Source organism: Miscanthus floridulus, chromosome 16 (assembly GCF_019320115.1).
Source record: "Miscanthus floridulus cultivar M001 chromosome 16, ASM1932011v1, whole genome shotgun sequence".
NCBI lineage: Eukaryota > Viridiplantae > Streptophyta > Magnoliopsida > Poales > Poaceae > Miscanthus > Miscanthus floridulus.
The window spans coordinates 12,882,814-12,899,613 of NC_089595.1; the positions used below are offsets into that span (position 1 = coordinate 12,882,814).

Sequence of the window (16,800 nt, forward strand, 5' to 3'; positions counted from 1 at the left end):
GAGAAGGGCTCATTCAATCCTTCCAGAGAGAGGGACGAGCTTAGCCTTGGCTTGGGAAACAAGGAGCACACAGGCCGCACTAGGGGGCTAGGGAAAAGGATGACTTGGAAGCAAGGATTCGAAGAGGACAAGCACATGTACAAGAAACATGGCCAAGACCGGGAGACTAGTCTTGAGCTCCAAGTGAAGGCTCTAGTTGCGAAGGCACTGGAGGAGCAAGGAATGTCTATGGAGCCACGTATATTAGTGACGCCACCGGGAGAACTGGCATTAGTTGGCAGCCCTCCGAAAGTTCCTAGCAGCCAAGGTTCCACTGCAGCCACAACCTCAGTCGATCTCATATGGGAACCTACTAGTTGCACCTTGGTGTTTCTCAGCGGCCGGTAGAACACTATGATGGAGGTGGCAACGGGTGTTGCACATCCTCCCGGTGGCTTACACCACAATAATAACATACCACCGGACTACACTAGGGTTGAGGTGCATACAGTGAAGCCCGAGTTCATGCAGTGGAGGATAGACTACGCAACTCCAGAGGGGCTGGTGTTACTCGGAGACGTTATGGGGCAGTTCATCCTCTGGCACAAACGGGACATTATATTGACTGCTTCTTCGCCGCCTCCCCCTCTCCCAAATTTGGAGCGAGTTGTTGAGGCCAGGGAGATATTTTCACCATCTCGTGACCCCCACATTCCTGAGATGCCACATTCTTCCCCGCCTCCTATCGAGCATGTGCCTGATGAGATGCCACAACCTTCTCCAGCTCGTACCGGGCAAGTGCATCATGAGATGCCACAGTCTTGTCAACAAGCACAACCGATACATGAACAACGAGTGCCTCCTGAAGAAGGTGATGCACAAGAAGATGAGGACGTGCCTGAATGGGAACTCCGAAAGAAGATTCCAATCCACATAAGGCCAGTTTATGTTCCGATCAAAGACGTCTCGTCGGTGTCCAAGTGGTATTCCCATGATCAGTTCAAGCCTGAAAACCAAGTTAAAAATGTCCCATCACGGGGTTCTGAGGAGGCCGTCAGTAGCAAACTTCACCAAATTGCAAAGCAGTATCCAAATGTTGATGCCATCGAATGGTCAAAGGATTGCCCGAAAAAATATGAAAGAGGCAAGCCCTTCGTACCAAACCGGGACATCCAGCGCCTACCACTTGGAATGAGAAGGTTTCATGATTGGTACTTGCGTGTTCTCCCAACGAGCATAGATATCATACAAGCATGCTTTCCCACCGGCACATTTGGAAGCCCAGCCGGGAAAATTGTCTTTGACTTCAATGACATGCACACATGCTTTCACCTAGGAGAAATGGAGATGAATCTAATTCGCACGTGGTGCCTGTAAGTCCTTGTCCTTCCGATATGATATGAATGTAATCTTTGAATTTTGTTGTAACTAACCCACGCCGTGATTTGTAGAATGCAAGTGCACATTGTCAAACAAATGCCAAGTGTGAAAGCTGGGTATGTAGACCCACAAGCTATAGCCCAAACAAATTTTAATTACCCTAAACGGTGGACACTGGATGCCAAAGAGCTAGCAGCTGCAAAGACTCTTCGGGAGAAAGAGCGCATCCGTAGTGCGAAGCTAAGGGAAGAGTCCCTTAAGATTGCGGCATACATTGCTCTGGCTTTCAAAAATCTCCAACAACACTCTACTATATGGCTACCATACAACTTCGAGTAAGTTCAACTATAACTTAAAGCTATGTTCGATATATTTTATTCGATGTAAAAGAGCTTATCTAGTTCTATGATTAAATCCATGCAGCAACCACTGGATTTGTATAGCCGTCGATGTCGGGAAGAGCATGGCATGGATCTTTGATTCAATAGATAAGGACCCGGCGACATACAAAGACTTCATATCGATTCTCAAGACGTATATATATCGACAATCCTCATTAGCTTATATGTCTGTATACATACTTGTAACGTTCACTTATGCATACTAACAAGTTGTATTTGCTAAAATAATTCGAACAGGGCATTTAGGTTCTATGTCTCGCATCATCACGGAAGGCATGATCCAGCGAGAAAGGAAAAGCTGGCTATAAAAACACTATGTGCGGTAAGTGTAACTTACTTCTTCAGTACTCCGTTACATGGCTGTCAAAAGCATTACCTAATATTTTCATATGCAAAACACACAGTGCCCCAAGCAGAGGCCTAGGAGTGTACATTGTGGATACTATATATGTTCTATGATGAGTAACACCGGTGCCTACAGGAGACACCCCTTAAGGGTAAGTTTGAACCTCTTCACCCGTAGTATAAAAACTTTATAAATGGTATGAAATACTAAACTGAAACTTGTTTTCTTGTAGTGGAGAGAAGAGAAAGGAATGAAAAGAGACCCATACAAGGATGACCAACTCTTAGAGCTCGTCGGCGACCTTTGCAACTTCATATTGGACCAGATTGTACACGTCAGAAGCGCCTATCATGATCGAGAGTCTGACTTAGGTACAAATCCTCAGTACCAACACCTTCGTGAGACTGAAAGGCTAGCTCTAGGACGTTGATAACAATGTGTATGAAATTTATATATTTAATGATGGATTGTATATATATATCATTACGAATTGGACTTGTAATTGTACTTTATATAGTCGCGTTCGGAACGTTGGTCGCGTGGCGTTCGGCAACGCGAACGCGGTTTGGAACGTTGGTCGCAGGCCGTTCGGCAATGCGGATGCTGGATGGAATACGCAGAAACAAACAGTTCTGGTCGAATTTGAATTGTAAATTTGAATTTTTTTTGGCGGGAAAATGTACTGTAGGGGCGGTTCTAGATTGAACCGCCCCTACAAACAGGTATTATAGAGGCGGCTGGCACTACAGCCGCCCCTACAAATAGATTTGTAGGGGCGGTTCGTAATACCAGCCGCCCCTACAAATCTATTTTTAGGGGCAGCTCAATAACCAACCGCCCCTACAAATCTATTTGTAGGGGCGGCCTGGGAACCGCCCCTACAAATGCATGATTTGTAGAGACGGTTCGGTAGGGGCGGCTGGCCAAACCGCCCCTACAAAGGGTTACTAGCCGCCCCTAAAAATGCTTTTTAGAGTAGTGTGGTTGAATAAGTACGACCTACGGACGTCACGCACGCGCGAAACAACGTACGGACGTTTCTTGCTTGCATTTGCATTGGTCACGATTTGGCGTCGCAGCGCAGCCAACCACACAAACAAAAAAACTTTCATGCCTCAAAAAGATGACCAAATGGATTTGAATTCAACGGCTTTTGTCCTCCAAAAACTCAGATCAAAATGTATAATAAAATATTTTGCACACGAAAACGAAAATGAACAAATAAATAAATAATAACGTCTAGGATTAGTCAGCGAGACACCACGGGCCAGTTTGGTTGCTAAAATTTTTGGCAAAACACTACTGTAGTGTTTTCGTTGTTATTTGACAATTAGTGTCTAATCATAGTCTAATTAAGCTTAAAAGATTCGTCTCGTGAATTTCGTCTAAACTATATAATTAGTTTTATTTTTTATTTATATTTAATGCTTCATGTGTCTAAAAATTCAATGTAACGAAAAATTTTAAAAATTTTGACGTTTTGGAGGGGAATTAAACAGACCCCACTTTGAACTCGAGAGAGGACAGTGGACAGAGCCGTGCGCCGGCAAAATTGATCCATCAATTATTATATTATTTTAATATGCATTCACGTTTCCTACCCACCACGGAAGGCGTCACCTCCGTCCGATGCGCATCGGACGGCCACGGGGCCCTCACGTGGGGTGACGGCAGGCAAAAATAAATAAAGGAAAGGAAAGGGGGTGGGGAGCCGACCACCAGCAGCTTCGCTCGCCCTCTCGCTTTCTCACCCAGAGACGAGTGAGCCTTTCCCCTCCATTCGCCCCGCCCAGCCCGCCATTAATGGTGGCTGAATCTCCCTCCTGCTCCTACTTCTAGAAGAAGCGGCGGCAGGCAGGCAGGCAGGCGGTATCGGTGGGAGGGAGGCCCGGACCCTGATGGTGGTGGCGCGAAAGTTGTTCAGCCCCACTTGGCAGTGCAGGCCAACGCAGGGTGCGTGACCCGGAAAGGGAACCGCCGGCTTTTCTGCCGCCCCCTTGCGTTGCCCTCCCCACCCCACTCTCATCCGCCCGCCCGCACAAAAAGGTCTCGCCTTTTTCTCCTCTGCTCTGCTTGCTTGTAGTGGGCTGCTCTCCCAAATCTCCCACCTCCTCCCTCTACCCCTCTACCCTCTCTCTGACTCTGAGAGACTGGGACATTGGAGAAGATTTGGCAGTTTCGGGCAGACACACACAGCATCCGGCCTGACGCGCCGGTTGATTCTTGCAGCTCTCGTGCTCTTCTCCGCCGTGACGAGCGAGCTCCGGGCCCTGGGGATCAAGATTCGAGCCCAGAGCCGGCGGCCACGGCGGCGGGGGGCGGCGTTTCTGATCGAGCCCGCGGCGTTCGTCTCGAGGATTCGTTCAGCGGTTCAGCCAGCGCGTGCTCGTCGCCATGGGCAACTGCTGGGGCGCCAAGATCAGCTCTTACAGCCCGTCCCGCGGCGCCATCTCCCCATCAGGTTCCTTCCTTCCTTCCTTCTTCTTCTTCTTCTTCTTCTTCTTCTTCTTCTTCTTCTTCTTCTTCTTCTTTCCATCATCAATCAATCATGTTAGCCTTTTGTGCTCTTCCCCTTTCGTCGTCCAACTGTCCTCCTCTGCGATTCTCCTCCGTTCATTTCGACACTAGCTGCTGCTAATCCCCTTTTAGTTTTCATATATAATATATAAAACCAATCAATCAATCGGCTCATCACAGGCTGTGTCCGCGTGTATGATCACTGCCATCACATACTTTGGCACCTAGTGCCTGGCGCCCGCGCGTGCTCAAAAGAAACACGTCTGTTTTCAGTTTTCGCATACGATTCGCCCTCTTGGATCCTTCCATGTGCTTAAGGCCAAAGCCTTTCGTTTTCCAGTTTCCGTATTTCAGTGTTATGATATGAGAATGGTATTGGTAGCGCAGCTCACTTTATAGGACTTTTTCCTCACATGCCATGCCACTGACGGCACTGGATTGAACGTTCAGATTTTGGTGCTACCTTTCTGCGAAATCCTTGCCCGTTTTTCAATGTTTTTGACTGCTCCACGACGACAAAAGGTTTACTTGTTTTGTTTCTAAGCCAAGCTAAGGAAGTAAAGACGAAACTTCAGTTTTGGTGCCACTGCTACCTACCTCCAACTTCGTTCATGGATTCTTTTCCTTTTCTTTCTCCCTTTATTAATACCGAAAAAAGGAATACAAATACCCCTGATAAACTGTAATCAGTCTGTTCGCTTGTTGGTTTCAGCCGGGGCTTATCAGCTATGGTATAGTGTTTTCCTATCCCAACAAACTAGCACCAGCCAGGCTTATCAGCCAGAACCAACCAGCGAATAGGCTGAATAAGATGTACTGGCAGCTAGCTTGATTCGGCAGGGAAATGAATATGTTGCACGAAATTCTGAATTTCTATTGTTTTTCTTGATGATCGTCAGGGACAACTTCCAAGTTCGCTAGCAGGAATGGGGCAGCAGCCTTGAGCGGCTGCAGCAGCCATGCCTCATCGGCGTCGATGCTGCCAACCCCCCGCAGCGAGGATGAGATTCTGGAGTCGGCAAACGTCAAGGCCTTCACCTTCAATGAGCTGAGGACCGCCACCAGGAACTTCAGACCAGACAGTGTGCTGGGCGAGGGTGGGTTTGGCTCGGTCTTCAAGGGCTGGATTGATGAGAAGACGCTCGCCCCGACTAGACCGGGCACAGGGATGGTCATTGCCGTCAAGAAGCTCAACCAGGAAGGCTTCCAGGGTCACAAGGAGTGGCTGGTTAGTATCTGCATGGAGTTATTGTTTGTTGGGCAGAAGCCACTTGCTGTTTCGTGCCAGTTTTATGTTTTGTATAACGTGCAGTTCCTTTGATGTGCAGACTGAAGTGAATTACCTTGGAACGCTGTCGCACCCCTATCTTGTAAAGCTCGTTGGCTACTGCCTCGAAGACGAACAGCGCCTCCTTGTCTATGAGTTCATGCCACGCGGGAGTTTGGAGAATCATCTATTTAGGAGTAAGCATCTGCCCTTCCTTTTTGCTGCTACTTACTGCTCTTTCTCACATTTGAAGGAATGGTAATAAAATGTTTCGTTATTATGCAGGGAGCTCCTATTTCCAGCCACTGCCCTGGAACCTACGAATGAAAATTGCCCTTGGAGCAGCTAAAGGTCTTGCATATCTCCATAGCGATGAAGCTAAAGTCATCTACCGTGATTTCAAGACCTCTAATGTCCTTCTAGATGCGGTATGTAATATTCAGTAGTCGTATCCTTGTACAAACAGAATAGCTCTGTTGGTTTGGTTGAGCTCATAGCGACAAATATTCTGCAGAACTTCAATGCAAAGCTCTCTGATTTCGGGCTGGCCAAGGATGGTCCAACTGGTGACAAGAGCCATGTCTCCACCAGGGTGATGGGGACTCATGGGTATGCAGCTCCAGAATACCTTGCAACAGGTATTGCGGTGGTTCTAGATTCCAGATCATCATATGCAACTAGCATCATGAGCCATGAATTGCACTCAAATGATTGGAATTATATTGCTAAAATTTAACCAAATCTGTCCGAAACATGCATGATTGGATTGTAGCAAAAAAAAATTATGTCTCATTCACACTATATTCATGGTCATACTGCTGCCAGTCTTAAGAGTCATTTTGAATCTAATTACTGAACCTACTGACAAATGTCATTGTTCCTTGTGAAGGTCATCTGACCACCAAGAGTGACGTGTACAGCTTTGGAGTAGTACTCCTAGAAATGTTGTCAGGACGCCGAGCACTGGACAAGAACCGCCCGAACGGGGAGCACAACCTTGTAGAGTGGGCTAGGCCATACCTGAGAAGTAAGAGGCACATATTTCGCATCCTGGATCCCCGGCTGGGCGGGCAGTACTCCCTTGCTAGGGCGCAGAAGGTTGCAGCACTTGCCCTGCAATGCCTCTCAGTGGAGTCCAGGCACAGGCCCAGCATGGATGAGGTGGTAACGGCCTTAGAACAGCTCCAGGACGCCAAGGAAGGAGGTAACCATCACCTACAGAAGAGGCCAAGCAGTCGGAGCATGGACAACAATGGTGTCAAAGTGGCAGTGAAGGGGAAGCCTGCTCCTTCTGTAAAACCAGTTTGAGTGAGTGGATTATATGCTAGAGTATTTTTTCCCCTTTTGTAGGTGTAGGTAATATAGTAGGTTCATAGAGGGATTTGTAAAGAGGCAGAGTTCTGGATGTTTTGTGTCTATCATGTAGCTTTTACATTTTCAAGTCTTTGTAAAGTACAGTATGTAAATACATAATTACATCCAGTCGAGAGTGTTATGAAATTTTGTTCAAGCCAAACAGCTCAACCGCTGTTAAAACTCTGCAAGCTGCTTTGTCTCATCTTATGAATATAATCTGAGGGTAGAACGGATGCAATTGATCAAGTGTTATCAGGCATCAAGACAGGTTCCAGATTCAGGTAAATGAATCTGAGAACATATATTAACCCTGAAAACTTCATACATATACTTGTATACCACATCACATTTGAACAAGTCTGGATACATGCTGAGTTATCCAGGATAAATTAATTAACGCACATCTTCGATCAAATGATTAAGCATGTTTGGTGCACAGTGTCGGCCTTTCAGTGACCCTCCCTCCTGATAGCATAACACTTTCGTAACCTCTTGAGCAGTTCTTTATCCAAATTGTTGTACTATGGGTTTATCTAAACACAGAAAACAGAAAAGAATATAATGCAGCATGGGTTCATCTGCTGCGTATGGACACATCTCAGAAAGGAATGTATCTGTTTTACAAAACACTTGGCTTGATCAAATCTTTAAAATGATTCGTACACAGTAAGCCCTTCTGATCAATAAGAGTGGCATCTGAAAAATGTTTCAGTCGATCAGAAGGGTTCCATCTCATCAGATTATCTAAACTTTCTTCATCATCTGCAATTAGAATTTTAGTCATTTATCCATTTCCGTTTCCTAGGATGCCCTTGCTTCACTAGATAAACCCGGCCGTAGACCCAACTTCTTCTAGGCCCTGACAAAGATTTCTGCAGAACACCATAACAAAGGGGAAAAACTAAGATGCCATGTTCTGTAGTGGGAAAAAAAACTCTATAGTGAATTCACCCACTTGTGAACCCTATGAAAATCTGGAATCAAGCCCATAAATAATAAATAACTTTATTAAGCACATGTGATTCATTAGTGCATTGCAGCATTGGTTTTGAATGCGAAATGTGTCACAGTTAAGGAGCTGAACATGTACAATGCTAAGGGGTAGCAGATTTTTTTTTTATATACAACACAATCTTGGTGCAGATCAGCAGATGTCATTGTACTCTGAAAAAGGAAATTGTGTTGTTTTGCATGCATTGCCATCCGAAAATCATAATTTGACTTCATTTCTTTTGCCACATTTTGATATTGCAAAGTAGCATGAAAATACAGGTGTTCCGTGTACCTCAATTTTCGTGCGGTACTCCAAAGGGCACTCACAGACATGACATTCTGCTCTATGAGGTGCTCGAACGGATTTATCAGTCTTGACAAATGCAAATACCTGACATCAACATGCTCAAGTTTCTCAGATCACCAGATGATTACAAATAAATGATAAGCAGAATGATAACTGATTACTATCATTACAATACTACTAGAACTGAACCTAACCTGCTCACCACAATTTGGGCAGGACCCTTTTAGTGCAACCAAATTGTTTGTCAATAAGCTCCGCAGAGCACCAACTGAAACAACCAACCAGATGGTTTACCATGTGTAGAAATTAAGATATGAGATGTACAAACATGACGGCAAAAGAGAGAATTGACATATCTGCATCCTCACCGGATGCAGAAGCGATGGGATAACCAACTAGATTACCCAATCCAACTAAAACCAAGTCGTTAACTCTTGTTATCGCATCAAGGGACTTTTCACCGTACAGGAGGTGCCTTGCTCCAAACACATCCCCGAACGCGATGCTCAGAGTGTACAGACTAGGAACAAGAAAGGCAGAGGTGCCAAACAGGAGGAGCAACATCCAGATGCTTGACAATGCCATAAACATCGCTTGGTCCTCCTGCCCTATACCCAAAGGCCGATAAAACATCGGAGCGTAAGCCAATAGCCTTAGTACCGAGCAAAAGGGATTAAGTTTAGATGGGAAACAAACGCGAAAGGTTACCTCGGCGTCGGCATAGGTCGATTGCCTGATGAGGCTGCAGCGGGGGTATTTGACGACAGATTTGGAGCCGTAAAGCCGGAGCTTCAGCTGCAAAGGGCATATGGTTCGTCAGAAGAAGAGCTGCTGGAATCTGGTCTACTACGAATTTGGAGTCTGAAACTCTGAATATGTATGTGGTGAGTTAGCTATCAGCTAATTGGCAAAGTGCAGCTCGAATTTCACTTTACCTCGACTTTGTCAAACATGTCGTCGACGATCAATGGCTGACCGCTGTAGTAGGAATCCCTGGCCTGCGCACACACAGCACATCACAGGGGGTGAAGAGCACGTTAATGTCCGGCAGCTAATGAACTTGAGCAAGAAAACAAACGAAATCGAGCCTGCTTGTGGATTGTTGTGGCTGGGAGGCAGACTACTGTAAGCATGTAGTATGCAAACATATGCTCCAGCCCCAGCAAGAACTGAACAATCTATGTATAAAAGAAAGAAGCTTCTTTCTGGCATGGAGATGGAGGGGAAGGCAGAAGCACCTGGTGGTAGAGCGCCTCAAGCTTCTCTTGGCTGGCGGTCTCGATTGGCCCCACGTAGAGGCAGGATGGCCCCTCCGCCGCCGCCGCCGCCGCCCCCGCCGCGGCGGCGACCCTCGCGCCGCGCAGCCGCACCCAGGGCGGGCGAGGGCGCGGGCGGCTGAGGCAGCCGCTCCCGGGAGCCACCGGGGCGGCGGCCGTCATACGCTGAAGCCGAAACGGCAACTGTTTCTCTCGTCGTGGGAGAAGGGAAGAGGAGGAGGAGGAGGGAGCGCGGCGCGGAGGGCGAAGAGACTACAGTAGAGAGGGTAACCAAATCGGGAAATCAACTGGCCGTCGTCGTGTTGCGCCTGCGAGCAGGTCGAGGGAGTGGCGGTTGCGTGGAGGACACATACCAGCCAGCCGCGACGGGGCGACGTGTGGCTCTGCTCCACGGGGCGACGGCGGCGTCTCAGGGGTCCGGAGTCCGGACAGATCTTTTGGCGCAGCGGCAGGAGAGGAGACGGATGGACATGGATGGCTACGAGTCAGCAGCGTCAGACAGAGCCAGAGGTGGCCGAGCACAGCAGAGTTCCTTACGTGTCATACCTCCGTTTCTCTACGATGCCATTGTTGGGAGTTGGAGTTGCTTCTTCGCATCAATGTGTTGCCTTTGCTGTGTGTTTTCCACTGTGGAAAATCAGTCGTTTCACCTCATCTCATCTTTATCCGAAGCTGCTGCAGTCTTCGTCGAGTGTGTGTTTGATCATCAACGTCGAGAGACGCACTGGGTAGTGGGTACACAGTAGGAGCGCACGACACGATACGACAACTAATTCGACCATTACCCAAAAATATATATATAAAAAAGGTGCGTTGCGATAGAACTAGTTGCTCCGTCACATGTACAACTAAAGGCCTTTTTTTTTTTTTTTTTTTTGCACGGCTTATACCGGCTTCGGCTTCATCTATTTTGCGTAAATCGAGACACTATAGCGTGAAGTCGTTTGGTAAGCCGATGTTAAAATGAACTAGAAATCGAAAAAAGCCTGTTTTTCTGCCTTCACCGGCTTTGGCTTCACCGGTGAAGCCGTTTTGATGAGCTGTGCCAAAGAGGGCTTAAACCAAAAAAAAAGTCACATGTACAACTTGCGGTTTGGAAATTTATGCAACAATTGCGTTTTGTTCTAATTTACAGTATGTTTTAAAATCGAACTATGTACATGTCTAGATAAAATATGGTCTCATATTGAATTTGGACTATGTTAGATTTGGATTGGAAATATGGTCTGAATTTCGATTGAAAACACGTAAGACGGCAAGAGTGAGATGCGGATGGACTATGGAGGAGAGTGAGGCGGCGGCGGGATACGTAGTGATGAAAAGTAGGAGAGAAAAATTTTCTCCTTTAAATATTTATATATTAGATAGAAAGTAGAGATATAGATGTAAATAAACTAATATGGGCGTTCAATTCAAGGCCTACTACTTTCTTACGATACGGTAGAAAAACACTATCTCAAAGTCCAAAAAGCATATGAATCTAATTTCTCAAGGAGTCAAACATTCTTAAGTGTTTATAAAAAAACATTCTTAAGTGTGACTACATTTATAGAAAATAATATCAACATTATATCTATAAATAAAAGCTTTTTACAAAAATATGGTCTACTACTAATATAATGATACTTATTACGTATCATAGCTATATCAGTATTCTTTTTATGTATAACTATTCAAATTTAAAATTAATTAACTTTCTGAGAAGTGAGATTTACATCTTTTCCTAACACACATAATAAGGTAGTAGTATTATTTTGTATTGCCACTCCAACGCAATTACTCACGCCTAGAGTAAACAATCTGGGCCCTTGAACTGAGCCCATCAAAGACCAACACAATAATCAAGAATACATGGGCCAACCATTCAGCCCAACTCCGGCTCTCCATCTCCATCTCCATCTCCATCTCCTTCCCAATTTCCCAAGTCCCAAAGTTCTCCCGTTGCAAAATCCCCCAATTCAATTCTCTCCCTCTTCCCCGCGCTCGGGGGATCCGCTCGGTTGGGATGGAATCTGGAGGAGACGAGGAGCCCCCGCGCTCGGGGGATCCGCTGGAGTCGGAGGAGCAGCGGATGTCGTCGTCGTGGTCCGACCTCGGGCAGCATTTGGCCGCCGCCCTCCGCCGTCAGACCCCCGCCGCCGCCGCGCCTGCTGGAGCCGGGGGAGTGGCGCCGGATCGGGCGGCGGCGGCGATTCAGCGACAAAAGGCCGCGCAGCGCTCCAGGGCCGCGACGGACGCGTTCTCCGCGAAGCTCGCCCCGGCCCGGTCCCTCGCCGACCAGACCATCGCGCGCCGAGGTACTGCCGCCGCCGCCGCCCGACCTCCCCCCTCGTTTCGGTTCAAGGTGTTGGGTGTTTCTGTCTGCAGAGCAGCTCAAGGGACTCAAGGATCAGCTCCGGAACCTCCAGTCGCCGCTCAGCGAGGCTGTCACACGTACGCGCAGCAAACCTTTCTTTCTCCACTACATTACATTTTGGGCTGTTGGGGTTGCCTCACGAGAGGCCGTGCTGCTACGGTGACTGAAATCCGGTTCCGCTCCGCCCTTTGCAGTTCAGTCGTCCAAGGAATCGAAACGCAAGCGTGCCACAGAGTCGATCTTGGAGGCCACGGCTACGAATGAGCGGCTCCGTAGCTTGGTGGCGGATTCCAGGGAGAAGAGAGACTTGCGTAATGCAATCACATCCGAGGAACTTAAAGGTGTATGCACGCCCTTCTCTACTATCCCGATGCTACTTTTGTCTCTTGGGTTGTTGTTATTGTTGTGGCATTGACGCATTGTCACAGGTTATAACAAATGCATCAAGTAATATGCCAGTGATAACACTCTATTTGTTTTCGTCCTGTTGCAGCTCTCGAATCACTTGAAGCAGAGAGTAAAGAAGACACCGAGAGGGATGAGAATGCACGAAAAAAAGCTCTTCTCTGGTATGATAAGTTCCTCGGCTTCCGGGTTATCGGTGGAGAAGGAGGTAAGCCATACACAAGCTTGGTGCTACGCTTAGTTACATGGTGCTGGTGCGGTGCTGCCACTGTGTTCCCTGACAAGCATCTTGTTTTTTCCCCCCCCTCAAGATGTGAAGTTTGTTTACAATAAGATTGACCCACAACGTCCAGAGAAGGAATACTCGTTTCGTGTAAGTCCGAGTTTACAATGTGAGTTGAAGCTCCTTCCGGTGTCTGGCAAAGTGCCTCTGTTGTATACCTCCCTTCTTTTTTTACATTTTTTACATGTATATTTTCTCAAAATTATTCTTCTTTCATAGCAGTCATCGAATGCGATCCTCACGTCAAGGATATTGAGGAATTGGCGAAAGATTTGGATTTGAATAAACATCTATTCAAGTTTGCAAGAATGGCCAGAGAGAAATTCCAGTCTTCTTTCATGAATGGTAACCAACAATTTATATCATTTACCTTTTTATGATAATGTGATCAAGTATCAGATTTATAAACATCTTCTACAAATATAATAATCCGAATGGACTTTTTTTTTTTTCTCGAACATGAGGGGGTAAAACAAAACAAACCAGAAAACAACCTTTCTAAGATTACAAATAATCGACCCGACTATGCAAATGCACTGGACCTATAACCCAAGACGCCCGAGTTCTAGGTTCTGGAGGTTTCTTGCCCCAGCCAGAACCCAGAGATGACCCTCCAGCTGCAAGTTTCTCATAGAGGTTGAGACACTTGGCGAATCTCCGTCAAACACACAGGCGTTTCGATGCTTCCACAAGGTCCAAGCCCCCAAAATGATGAGAGAGTTTACTCCTTTCCTTTGTTGTTCATCAACTCTTTTAGTGATTTTCCTCCACCAAGTGGCAAAGCTGTGTTCCCTTCTATTAGGTACCAGCTGCTGCAAATTAAGTGGAGAGAGCACACTATGCCAAAATTGTCTTGCAAATACACATGTTGTAAGAATATGCTGGATAGTTTCTTCTTCTTGGTCACAGAGTATACATTTATCTGGATGAGGAAGCCCCCTCTTTGTTAGCTGATCAGCTGTCCAACATTTATTTTTTATGGCAAGCCAGAGGAACATCTTACATTTTGCTGGTGCCCAAGATTTCCAGACGGCGCCATGGTTCAAACTGAATAGACCCATTAAAGAATGCCTTGTATGCCGATGAGAAAGAACCTGATATTTCATGCTTCCAAATATGCTGATCATCATCACTTGTGAGGGTAAAATTCATAAGAGCATCCCAAAGTTTGAGGAACTCTATCAGCCATTAAGAGAGACCCCCACGTATGTCCTGTACCCACACCCGGTCGTCCAACGCCTCCTCAACCTTGCGAGTTTTTAGGATCCTTGATGGCACACAAACAACAACCTCTGAGGCCATGTCTACTAGGGAGCAGCCATGTAACCAACGGTCTGTCCAAAATAAGGTATTTCTTCCATTGCCCACATTTGTTATCACCGAGATTGCAAACATTCCTCGGGCATGTGGATGGGAAGGGATTTCCAGACCTGACCATGCCCTATCTGCTGAAGTTTTTTGCCACCACAACCACTTCATTTGTAGAGCCCACCCCATAATTTCCAAGTTTTGGATAACCAAGCCACCGAGTTCCAAAGGCCTTTGCACTTTCTCCCATCCCACCAAACAGCAGCCCCCACTGGCCTCTTTGCGACCTCGCCAAAGAAAACCTCGTCTTATCTTGTCTATAGCCTTCATCACCCATTTTGGCACATTTATCGCAATTAGTAAATAAACAGGGATGGCTGATAGAACAAACCGTACCAAAGCCGCTCGACCAGCTTTGCTCAGGAGCGAGGCTTTCCAACTAGGTAGCCTATCTGCTACTTTCTCAATCCAAGGCATAAGATCTCTCTTGTACAGCTTCTTGTTAGATACTGGTAATCCCAAGTAAATACAGGGAAATTCCTTTGTTGGACATTGCATGGTGTCTTGGACAATCTGAATTGCAGTATCCTCACAATGGATAGGCACCACACAACTTTTATTCAGATTTGTATGCAAACCAGAGGCTGCACCAAAACACTCCAATAGTCCTTTAGTAATTCTCAATTCCTCTTCCACGGGCCTAATGAATAATGCCACATCATCCGCATATAAAGAAATACGTTGTCCTGCTGCACGTCGAGATAAAGGCTGCAGCAGAACTTCCTCTCCCGCCTTGGTAACAAGGCTGTTAAGAACGTCCATAACAATGATGAACAGCATAGGTGAGAGGGGGTCTCCCTGCCGGAGTCCCCTCTGATGGATTATAGATTCCCCGGGAGCACCATTAACTAGAATTTGCGTCGAGGCGGTGGAGACAAGACTTGAGACAAGGTTGCACCACCGCTGCCCAAAGCCAAGGTGAGAGAGAACCTCCATTAAAAATGACCAAGAAACCGAATCAAAAGCTTTGGAGATATCCAATTTTAGTAAAAGACTTGAGACTTTCTGACGCTGCAGCAACTTGATAGTTTGTTGCACTAGAATGAACCCTTTTATGTCCGGATATTTTCAGTTTCAGCGAAATTCTCCGGATATATACCCCCTTTTATGTCCCAAGATTTTTGTATGCAAGATAGATTGTATACCTTTTCTCTGGAAGTTAGCAGTTAACTTTTGTCATTGTGTACTTTTTCTTTGCAAGTTATCAGTTAACTCTTATTCCTCAGGGACTCTCCCTATAAGCCCAGTTGTCTCCGTAGAGACTCTTCCTGTAAGTCCAGTCGTCGGTTCAGATGTCTCTGCTGCGCCACTCCCATCACCTGTGATGTCAGTTAGCAACAGAAGTGAGGACGCTCACAATCAAACCCAATCCTCAAGCAAGAAAAATGTGCAGTTACTTCCTGCTAAGAGAGAAGCCACAGCCCTGTCAGGAGTGTCTCCTGGTGTTTTGCGTCGTTCCCCACGTCTCGAGGCAAGTTGACTGTCAATGTCTAGATGCATTCCCATTCTCGGCTAGTGATTATCTAGACTCTAGAGGGCAAGTTGAGTGATGTAGTATGGTCATGTCATAATTTTTTGCATTGTTTGTGCAGGGAAAGCGGTGAGCTAGTAGCCGAAGCAGATTCTGACCTGGATCTTGAACCAAGTGATTCTGATACTGTGGTGCTTTAGTCCATATGGTGCTTTTCTTTCTTTTAATTTAACTGAAACCTAGAAGGGTATGGTGGCTTGGTTGGCAGTTGGCCGGGCAGAGTGGCTAACTTGGCCTGTAATATTCTGTTGTACTCTGCTGTAGTGGATGAGGCCATGAGTCGTGTTCTGGTTTATGGTGTCTATATGTAGCAAGTTTATGAGATTTCAGCAACCACGAGCTCGTTGGTTGTCGCTAGCCTTAACCAAATTATCAGATATTCATACCCACTAACATTCGAATTCGTCTTTCTTCATTTGCATGATCCAAATTTACATTGGTAGCCGAGGTAGACGTGGATATGGATGAATGTCAGTTAAGTATAGATAAAGCACCTCCTAAACATGCTATCAATATATGCTTTTGATCTAGTTTGAAACTGATATATTTATTAAAGAAACCATTTTCAAATACTATTATTTTTTATGCAAATTGTTTTCTATATTCTGATTCACTTATTTTTTATTGATATATTCTTATATATTGATATATTTGATTGTTTAAATATTCGTTGATAAATAGGGATGCAAATGGATTGGGTGTAAATAGATATATACAGATACAAATACAAATTATTATGTTTTTTTAATTTATTTATATTTTGGCGATTCTAGCGCTCGGACATTTGATTGTTTGTCCGGACGTCGTTACGCTTCCGAAACCCGCAACCCCCCCCCCCCCCCCCCCCCCCCCCCCCGCACGCGCTGAATAGAACGGAACTTGCCCGGTGCGTGTAGAACGAAATAGAAGGAACCTGCCCCTGTCCTCCGCTCCCTACCGCACCCTTATCCCCGTTCCCCACTGCACCTCGTTCCCCCGTCGCGCCCCTATCCCAAAAGAGCATGAAACTTTAAGTGCAAATTGCAAAACATATG

The 16,800-nt window shown here is 46.1% G+C and overlaps 2 protein-coding genes and 1 pseudogene across 2 annotated transcripts; 2 read left to right on the forward strand and 1 right to left on the reverse strand.

Annotated features, from left to right (window-relative positions):
* Positions 1–4,172: 4,172 nt before the first annotated feature.
* LOC136512740 (receptor-like cytoplasmic kinase 176) lies at positions 4,173–7,408 on the forward strand. Its single transcript, XM_066506738.1, has 6 exons — positions 4,173–4,567; positions 5,523–5,851; positions 5,952–6,087; positions 6,176–6,318; positions 6,405–6,528; positions 6,780–7,408. The coding sequence occupies exons 1-6, from the start codon at positions 4,501–4,503 to the stop codon at positions 7,196–7,198; spliced, it is 1,218 nt and encodes a 405-aa protein (XP_066362835.1). The 5' UTR covers positions 4,173–4,500; the 3' UTR covers positions 7,199–7,408.
* A 392-nt stretch (positions 7,409–7,800) lies between these two features.
* Positions 7,801–10,435, reverse strand: LOC136512742 (uncharacterized; annotated as a pseudogene).
* A 1,326-nt stretch (positions 10,436–11,761) lies between these two features.
* On the forward strand, positions 11,762–16,156 carry LOC136512741 (kinetochore protein SPC25 homolog). Its single transcript, XM_066506739.1, has 8 exons — positions 11,762–12,120; positions 12,191–12,256; positions 12,374–12,520; positions 12,673–12,792; positions 12,896–12,976; positions 13,090–13,212; positions 15,462–15,706; positions 15,828–16,156. Exons 1-8 carry the CDS (start codon positions 11,829–11,831, stop codon positions 15,837–15,839), a joined length of 1,086 nt encoding a protein of 361 aa, XP_066362836.1. The 5' UTR covers positions 11,762–11,828; the 3' UTR covers positions 15,840–16,156.
* Positions 16,157–16,800: the final 644 nt, after the last annotated feature.

Excerpts from the sequence above, each read along its gene's own strand:
- LOC136512740 (XM_066506738.1), top strand. The coding sequence starts at position 4,501 with ATGGGCAACTGCTGGGGCGCCAAGATCAGCTCTTACAGCCCGTCCCGC. Across the intron at positions 6,088-6,175 it reads GGAGAATCATCTATTTAGGA|GGAGCTCCTATTTCCAGCCA; the intron begins GTAAGCATCTGC and ends GTTATTATGCAG. Across the intron at positions 6,529-6,779 it reads TCCAGAATACCTTGCAACAG|GTCATCTGACCACCAAGAGT; the intron begins GTATTGCGGTGG and ends TTCCTTGTGAAG.
- LOC136512741 (XM_066506739.1), top strand. The coding sequence starts at position 11,829 with ATGGAATCTGGAGGAGACGAGGAGCCCCCGCGCTCGGGGGATCCGCTG. Across the intron at positions 12,121-12,190 it reads CCAGACCATCGCGCGCCGAG|AGCAGCTCAAGGGACTCAAG; the intron begins GTACTGCCGCCG and ends TTCTGTCTGCAG. Across the intron at positions 13,213-15,461 it reads CCAGTCTTCTTTCATGAATG|GGACTCTCCCTATAAGCCCA; the intron begins GTAACCAACAAT and ends CTTATTCCTCAG.